This window comes from Cylas formicarius, unplaced genomic scaffold (genome assembly GCF_029955315.1).
Source record: "Cylas formicarius isolate icCylForm1 unplaced genomic scaffold, icCylForm1.1 PGA_scaffold_3__17_contigs__length_32017465, whole genome shotgun sequence".
NCBI classification, from domain to species: Eukaryota; Metazoa; Arthropoda; class Insecta; order Coleoptera; family Brentidae; genus Cylas; species Cylas formicarius.
This window is the reverse complement of record NW_026844326.1, coordinates 20,347,226-20,357,279: the sequence shown is the minus strand read 5'-3', so window position 1 is coordinate 20,357,279 and position 10,054 is coordinate 20,347,226. Positions and strand designations below refer to the sequence as shown.

Genomic DNA, 10,054 nt, shown 5'->3' with positions numbered 1-10,054 from the left:
ATTACAAATCCTAAAATTTGCATTGCACTGGAAATGTAATGTAAGGACAAAAGAGAACGTCTGGTCAAATAAAATCCCCAGATCCTTGACAGTGGTAAGTCTAGTCAGGATAGTACCATCATATTGTAATTAAAGACTATATGAGTTTTTGTGCGGTGGTAAGAAATCACATTACACTTGCTGCTGTAAGATGTTTAGTACACCACTGACTGACAATATTGATGTCCTGGAGAGTCATGCAGTCCGTGCCGGTTTCAATGCATTCAAATAGTTTAAGGTCATCCGTATACACAAGACTGTGGCAGATGATCAAAGATACGAGATCGTCTATAAATATATCCATAGATCTATTGATATTAGTATTCTGAGATATTTTGTGACACATCCAAAGTTTTTATTATTTGCTTGACGAATGTGATTATATGCTAAGGGACACAAGTGCGAACATGTTTTCAAAAATACTAAACAAAAGTATTTAAAAAAATCAAATTTACAAAATCCATTCAAAAAAATATTCTGCATAAAGTCACTTCAAGCTTTTAATGGTCTTAACAATAAAATAACCATTAAAAAGAGCATTGAGCAGATAGTCCGCATCTGGAAACCGATTTCTGACACAAAACCCTTATCTTTTATAATAACAAAACCCGAGTGGCGGGAGAGGGGATGGTCGCGTACCCGTAGGCAAAAAGATTGTCCTACTCATGCGACTCATAATAGTCACTGCGATTCGAACGGTAGACTATTGCGTTCGTACCCGTTTAATCTCGCATAGCCTCGCTACGATGGCGTATAGTAAACAAATAGCGTGCGCTTTTAAAAACATTTGAAACAGTTGAGAATCGGTGGCGTCTGCGAAAAATCGTCCGCCGGTGAAAGTCGTCTGAAGGAAAACGCAATTTTTTGCCGTCTATAGTTTCTTGCATCGGTGGAAACTGATCGGAAGTTTGTAAAAGATATGCGGTCTAGACGTTTTGTCCCTTTGAGGAAAAGCGACGGCGCCGCGCGCGTGTGAATGAGACCGTTTTGTGAATAATGTTAATTGCCACGCCGTATAGGGACTTCGATGTCAGAGATAAAAGTCCGCCCAAGGTGATTTCGGAGGTGCGGAAGACCTATCTGAACTGCAGTGCCGGGCAGAATTTGAGACCCAGATTGACAGGTAATAAGTAAAGAAATGAGAACTTGCAAAATTTTATCAGACACTATACTTTCTTTCCTATAAGCACAAGGAGATTGAATACACTAGATATTATATCCACAATTATTCTGGTATTCAAAATGTTACTAACAAAATAACTCTGTTTGAATATCACTAGATTTGACCAATTTCATCAACAGTCTGTAGTCCCTATCGATGATACCCTCTGCTTTAATAAAAACTCGATATGAGACTGATAACTGGATTCAAATGATCTTAAGTGATCGATAACTCACGCTATAACCATACTGCAGTCTGCAAGCAATCTCAAGATGCCTTTTAGAAGGGCAACTACATCTGTAACTCTATAAATTAATACTACGGAATTATCAAGGACTTAATATAAATAACTCACTTTCTTTAGAGAAATTTTACACTGAAAGCATTTTTAATTTTATAAAAAGAGAGAAAGAGGAAATTATGCGTGGGTTCCAAGTGTGAAAACGAATGTGTAGACACAGTTTTTCTGGATTTTTGGATCAAATTGGTTAGTCGCGTCATCCATCAGATGACTCCGGCCTTAATGTATTATACTCGGGTTCACTTAAGAAATAATTTTGGAACCAGGAAAGAGTCTATTTTTTTTATTAGTTAACATTTTTGGTCCAGAATTTAGCCATGCCAAACTAGTATATACTGACCCAGTTGTAACATTACGTAATCCAAACATTAATAGCTCTGGGACAACTAACTACCACTAAAAACTATAAAGGTGCTTTAAGGCAGTATTGTAGAATTATATTTTCGTTATTCTTTTGTCTGTTGTTAGTGTGGATTACCTATTCTTTGCTGCAATACTTCCAAATTTTTTTTTTAAGCGACAAAGTGTTTTGTATTTTCTTGAATTCCACATAAAAAAATAATAAATATATAGGTGAGTTTGAGAGTTCAACAATCGGAGAGCAGTACTGGTACAGTCCCACGCACATGTCCAATACAAGATATAGATGGTGACTTCGGTCCGATGAATCATAATAGGCCCCTTTACTTTCCTGATAAAGTTTTTTTGTTGCGGTTGGTCCTGTTATTAACATTGATATTCTTTATATTTTATTTATAACTTTTTCAAATTACTAAAAATGTTATTTAAGGAATTTGCAGTGGGAAGAAATTAATAAATGCCATCGAAAGTTTCCAAGTAGTCAGAGTTTTTAATTTGGCTCTACCAACTCTGTCGAAAACAAATAGCAACGTCCTGTATAATCCCATCATCCTCTGTCGGGTCAAATATACCATGTAATTTGCATTTCCGACTTGGATTCTTTGTCATTGGCAGCACACTTTCGCGAAACTGCATTCAATTGCTTATTATTACAAATCGTTCTTGTCGTCATTGTTTAGTAGCCCGGTAATATTTAAATCGCACAAGTAGAACGCTTGCATAGTAGAAAGTTGACTCGGAGGCCGACAGTTACCGACCTTGAACTTGTACGTATGTCCAGGAAGCTATTCGAATTTGGATTTCAGATAGTTAATTCACCAACCACCTCAAGACATTTTTAGATTGCGAAATAGTGCGGTCACAATCCCGTTATTAAATGACGTTCAAGGTCGTCTAAAAGTATCGTTAGTTAAATTGCCATTTTAGGATTCGGATTTTAATTTGATTAGACAAGGCCCATCTCTCTAATTTCTCCAATTATCAGCCACCATTTCTCTGTTGTCTTCAGCATTACAAAAACAAATTGGGACTTGACACTAATAAAATTAATTCTGCTTATTATTTGCCAGGAAATTCAGTATATGTTGTTCTTTTGATTCGATCTTATTAGTTGTCCGTTTCATTTCAGGACTAACCTTTTTTCAATATCCGTTGGAACCTCCAGCCCATCTTGAAACGAAACCAAATTTCCATTTTCTAACCAATTCTATTCTACCAAAACTATTTTAATAATTTTATCATATCTTACAAAATGACAAGTAATACTTTCTCTATTGGCCGTATAGGGGGTGGCCTTAATAGAATAAATAGAATATGATAAAAAAATATATATTTATATTAATATAGCATTTCACGAGGCACTTCATTCGTATAGTTTTTTATTGTCCATTGCAGAGAACACTCTGGTTAGAAATAAATGCAACCGGGTATAAAGTTATTAAAAACATACTTCCTTAAATTATTGTTAGTAACGCTTTCCAAGCAATTGGTGTTACTCGTTAGGTTAATTGTTTACTTTACTGTACATACTTGGTGAGCTTAGACAGTCAGAAGAGGCCCAATTAGTATATCTGGGACGCCTTTTTTTCCAAGATTGAATTCTCGCGGTGCTTGCGTCCTCTTTGAAGCTCGGACCTAAACCCAATAGACGAATTCATTCTTCCCACCGTCTACGGTGTTGCTCGTAACGGGCGCGGTAGGTACTTTATCATTTTTATCACCCTAACGTCATAATTTCACGATGAGATTATATGCGGGCATACCGCTTTAACTGACCTTTTTAGATACCGACCCTTAATTTCATACTGCTACCTACTGCGTCTGCGAAACGACTGCCTGTAAAGTTTCCCAAAATATAAATCGATATGTTAGTTTTATAATATTTTAGTATTGGTAGAATCGTTTAGTCTGTCTGTTTATAAAAAATTACTTAGTCCTTAGGGCGCCGATTTTAAACGCAACAATGTCGTTTCCGGCGTTTCCACTTATTATTCGTCGTAATTTACTGCCCCGTTAATATACGTTTCTTGGTAGATTCGTTTTAAATCTAAACTTTTTTTCTTCGCGCTAGACGCAGCGCAGAAGCGAAACTCCCATTTTATCGCCTTTCCCGCGCAGTTAACCTAGAAATTGTCCGTCGCTGAAGGAAGCCGAACCGGTACCCCCGGTCATATGGGTTTTGCTACGAAAGGAACTCGCACCATTACCGTACCGCTAATGGCTATTTTTCATCGAGCATTTTTACTTTTACAATCACTCTCTCTACTTAAAATGTTTCAAACGTCTTATCGTTGAAAAAATATTTTAAGTTTGCAAGCTGCGACAAAAAAAAAACAATTCAGTTTTCATATCTCAACTTAATTAAGCGTCGAAATGGCTAAGTGTTACTTCATAACTCGGTGCAAATATAGCCTAAATGCATATTGTGTTTGGCTTATGGTCATTACGTATTCCCTCAAAAATCAGTTTTAAATTATAGTTCCACCACCATCCACCGTCATTAAGTGTAAGTATATAAGCACAAGAAAAGTTATTTAGCCATCAAACGAAAATAAAAGTATATCGCTCGTTATAATAAAATTTAATAAGCGCCTGTAGCGGAGAAAAAGTTACAATAACAATAATAGCAATCTGCTCCTTTAGGCAACGTTTCTATTTCGTAATTAAATAATTTACCGCCGATGCCGCAATAATGCGAGTTTGTAATTTGAAACATTATTTTACAACTTTAGACGCTTCATCGTATTTCCACGATCCGTATTGTTTATTTCCCTCGCAAAATAGAGTCCTTAAGAAGCAATGGTTTTTAATTTAATTTTAGTTAATAGGTTTTACGTTAAAATTAAACGGAAAATGAATGTATTTTTACTTTTTCCTTCGTAAACTAAACGGTACCTGCATCCAAGCTTATATCACCTCTAACACCGTTTTAATCGTATAAATCCGTAATATTGATAGGTCGCGAATATTTTTCGTCATTTGAAAGGAAAAAATTCCTGAGAAACGAAAATGTTTTAGTAAAACCATAAATCATCGTTGATAAGATGGAACGTAATGACTCAGATTCCCAGTAGCCAACGTCTTAGATACGCATGCACTTGTCGCCGTTGATAATGAGGATGATTTACAAATGACAAACAAATATTGTTGGGTTGCGAGAGTGCCTTTACAAATTTTACCGGCGCTAGAGACGTCTGCTGTCCGACATTCTTACGGATAATAAACCTAAGGATATCCGGTTGTAAAACGAAAAATGGGAGAGATTTTTCATATAATTTCAACTTCCCTGACTGCTTTCTGCCTTTTCTGTGACCGTAATCCGGCTAGACGTGCCGCAGCGTGAACCATTACCTCTAAATCTAATTTATAGGGATATGTTCCCCCATCAAGAAAAAAAATTTACACACGATTTCATTCTTCGAATGTCCCGTATTTGGTTAATATGAGTCGGGCTTCCCCGGGGTGGTTTTGTTGCCCCTTTCAAAATACTTACGTCCCTTCCGCGTTCGTACAACCACCGAGATTCCTGAAGTGCCTATTTAAACCGTAAAAAGAAATTCAAAAAGCGACGACTCCATGTAATTAGTATAAGATGATTGTTGGCTGAAGGTGACGGCATACGATCGACCAATACAAAACTTCTTTTTGTTACTTATTAACAATCGTTTCGAGCATTCTAAATTTAATTGAAGGTTTTACAACAACAGGAAGGGATTGTTGAGGTAACAAATTAGCCGCTGCATTATTTAATTAACATTAGTAATTTTTTTAATTTTTATTTTTGGAACTTCATGGCTAAGAATGAATAATAATTCTTCATAATTAACAAATCGACAACTACAAACTGTACGTACGGGGTGGCCTGTTTATTATGGAATGATCGTATCTCAGAATCTGTAAAAAATCTAAGAAAAACGTAGAAACAAAAGTTGTTTGGATTCACTTATATTTTTCAAATATAATCTTGCTATATGTACAGGGTGTTTTAATATTCGTGGAGAAGTATTACAACTTTTTTATTGTAAATAGACTATTCTATATATTAAGGAATTTTTGAATTTCTCGGAACTTTTCAGACATGTTTTATACGTGATAACGACATCTAAGTCTTTCTGAATATTATGTCAAACGTGACGTTTGCAGGTCTAATTATATCTATCGATTTCAATAGAGGTTTCGATGTTCCACGCACCATTTTAGTTAGTTAATAAGGTCAGTTAATAGAGTTAAATTATATTATTATTATTATAGGAAAAAATTACATATATTGCAAACGTAATTCTTGATATAAAATGTTAAATACCTCAGAAGAGGTGAAATTTAGGTGTATAATATTATATACGAAATATTGTCTAGAATCCAAAAAACAACAATATATTTTCCATTTAAAATAAGATTGTTGACACCCGCTTCTGGTATATTCGGATGTGCCGCCATCTTGAAAATATTTTGGCTTATTTCCCTCACCAACATTAGTTTAGTTTCAAATTTTCAAATTTTTACTATAGTTCGGGGCTTCTTAAACTTTTTTATATAGCGACCCCCTTCAAACTTAGGAAATTTTAAACAACCCCCTCCTCCATATAATGAAATATATATTAACCGTAGATGTAGTGTAATATCGCACTATTTTACAATGTAAATAAATTAAGGATTATTCATTCACTTCGAACACTCGAACTGTTCCAAGTGTTTTCGGAGCGCGAGCATTGAAGATGCCAAGTGAGATTTTGGCGAAACGTCTGCAGGATTCCAGTCGGATGCAGGATTTGCAGGATTCCAGTCGGAGTTCAACCAGCGAACGGATGATATCCCGGAATATAGTGTCATCATGTAATAAATTTTCAACGTTTATTAAAGTTGAACGGTATTTTGATTTTATGTAAATTAATGTGGAAAAGGCTGATTCACATAAATATGTTGTACGAAATGGCAGTAATTTGTTCATTGCCATTTCCGTTAGTAGGGGATATTCTGACTTGATTTCTATCCAAAATTCATATACAGCCACTTGACAAAATCTTAGTCGCAAGGTAGTATCACTTGTTAATTCAGCAAATTCTTCTTGTGCTTTTAAGTTTAAAAAATTAATTTCTTCCATTTCAATTGAAAATGGATTGCAAATCCATTGTTGTGTATCGATATCATTGGGAAAATACCTATGCATGTAAACTTCCATATCCTTCAAATGATTAACTATAATTTTTGTTATAGGAGTATCTTTTTTTGAAATATTGTTACTAATTATATACTCGTCAGTAAATGGAAACATTTCGAGCGATCCACTTTCCACTCTGTTCTTCCATATAAGAATTTTTTTAACAACGGCCTCAAGTTTATTTTTTAACATAAACATATTAACGCAGACTCCCTGCATTGATAAATTCATATCATTGATTTTATCAAAAATATCTGCCAAATAGCATAGCTTGAGAAGCCGTAAATTATCGTGAAAATAATCGGCCAAATTAGAATTTTGCTCTGTTAGAAATATAAGAACTTCATCTTTTAAAGTTAATAATCGTTTCAAACTTCGACCTCTTGATAGCCACCTAACTTCAGCATGTAGCGATAAACTTGTATAATATGCTACTTCCATATTTTCATTTATAGGCCCTACATAACAGTTTTGCATTGCCACTTTTTTCAAAAAATAGTTATAATAAAACTACAATAGTATTTTGTATAATTTTTATTTGTATTTATATTTGTACGTAGTGTGTATACTAATTTTAAAATTTTATTTATAATGATTGAAATTATCAGATCTTTGCGACCCCCTTTCAGTAGTCTCGCGACCCCCCTGGGGGTCGCGACCCACAGTTTAAGAAGCCCTGCTATAGTTTTCCCATCACAGATCGACGCTTCCTGTGGGACACCCAGTATATAATAAAAAAAAACATGCCAAAAGTTTTTTGAAAATTTGTTTATGGTCTTTACTTTATTCCCACCACTCTTGATTATTTTAAATGATGGCGTTTTAAGTATAAGCTCAACGTTGTATTTATTACATGAATTGCGCGCCATTTTCCAGGCACCTTCCCAAAAAGGAAACGAGCGATTATCACACAACAGATAATTATGTTTGTTTTTGCAACAGTACGCGTGGTAATAATTTTATTATAATTGATGTAGATTTAATTCCTTCATCGTCTGGCGATAAATTATACTTCTAGGAAAACTTGTTCCTTTTTTTCTGCGACGCGATATGTGCCGCAATTCAAAAGTGGCTTTGAAATATATGAGTCACATTTTTCTTCTCAAATGTGCTTCAGATTTATTTCACAAAATATTGAAACACTCGCGGTTCAAGTGCGTCCTAGATCCAAAAATGCACAATAGTAAGCGCGAGACATCACTACAGAACAAGTTTAATTCACAATAAAGTAACGAATTAAAACTGTGATAAAAATATGAATTCTCGCATAACGTAACGTAGCTTAAACAGCGACTTGAAAAACTAATGAAAAATACAATCAATGTCTCTTGTGGAGCCTGTTTATTTTATAGCTACTAAATATAAAACTAAAATATAAATTGTGGGAAAAACTTTCATTAATTAAAATTTAATTATTTTGTTAACATTTACCTCAAAAAAGATGATATACTTATTTTTTGTCTTGTATTACCATTTTTTTTAATTGTCGATAGGCTTTTATACTTATATTTTTAAATTTTAAAGAGCTAAAAGCTTCGAAAATTCAGTAATTGGGAAACTTGCGCGTAAAGTTGAAAAAATGACAATATTTTGTAATAAGAAATGTTTAAATTTAAACAAATAAGCCGATTTGAAGGAACTAAAAAAAATTACATTTAAGTAACTGAATTAAGCCCTTTTTATTTTTTTTAAGCAAAAATCACTAACGGCAAAGTGAAATTCCCAAAAAGATCCTTAATTTAAAGTTTTTCCCCCATTATGCGAACCTTCTGAATGTCAATTTCAAATCAATTTAAAAATTAACAGCTCAATTTTTGTAATTTATATAATGCGAACTTTCTGAAACGTGCTCATAATAAGTGCATTTATTCGAACAATTGTGTGTGTTTTCTGCTTGATACTAGCAAAAAAAAAACTAATACGAAAAAGCGAATTTTCTGTCATCGAATTTCTCTTATTCGGAGCATTGGCCCATTCCTTTTTTTTTTCAAACATTATGATTACCGCAAAGCTATAAAAACTACGATTTTTTCCAACTTGTCGACTATTAATTTAGAATGTAAATTATTCGGACATCAATATTCCTTAATTCTAATAATAATAATAATTTAAAAATAACGTATCCCAATTTAACAACTACGCGTCTATTTTTAGCGTCCAATATTTTTAATGACGCGAACACATGTTAAATGAAAGTATGCAAATGAGGAAACGAAAACAATGTTGATTAACTTCGAGCGACCAAGGTTGGTTGGGCGCAAAAATCCTATACGTTTGTTTTTATTTGACAGCCGCACAATTGGCTGCGGAAAATTGGCAAAAAAGTGTTATTGTTGTTAAAAATCGGATCCGGAATGTTTGGCGATTTGCCCCGGTTGATGCTGAACGACGAGAAAAGTAAATCGCGTCGACCTTGAGGCCGCGTTTTACTCTCGCGCGGAAGTGTACCATTTCGAAATTTACCTTTGCCAAATATAAACAACGCCAGCAAATTAATAAATTGAGATTTTCCGTTCAAGTTATACGCAAACAATTTAATGCGTTAAAAAAACCATCAATTATCCATAAAATTTTAACGCGCACTTCAATAATCGGGTCAGCTTAATTGGTAATGGGTTCCAAGGTGGGTTTGAATTCCACGAGGATGACGTCACGCCGAAACGCGACCCTCCGCTCCGCCCCCCGCCAGATCGCGTATCGAAAATTCGCTGACTGCAAAATATCGCGTTTCGTATATTTTATCGATTGTTTGGCCATAAATTTTTACAGATCGCCCGATAAATTTGTTCCGACGGGGCTGAAAATGGCGGGTTTAAACTACGTGAATAATTTCGGGGATTAATTTTCGAAATAATGCTTTTCGTAATATAATTTGGCCGGAACACGGGAGCGGGGATTAGGCCGCCAGCAATTTATTTGATGAAATGTATTTTAATCTTTTTTTTAATACCTAATAAAACAATATATAAAATTATTTTTTTAATTATCAATTAAACCAACGTTTCGAATATGGTCGTTGCAGGAAAGCTACTCT

General features: G+C 34.4%; 1 protein-coding gene across 1 annotated transcript in view; it reads left to right on the top strand.

Annotated features, from left to right (window-relative positions):
• The first annotated feature begins 730 nt into the window (after positions 1-730).
• Positions 731-10,054, top strand: part of LOC132699985 (uncharacterized) — a 40,018-nt gene continuing 30,694 nt past the window's right edge. The window contains exon 1 of the mRNA XM_060667009.1: positions 731-1,162. Coding sequence (XP_060522992.1) covers positions 1,036-1,162 — 127 coding nt within the window. The 5' untranslated portion in view covers positions 731-1,035. The remainder of the gene's footprint in view (positions 1,163-10,054) is intronic.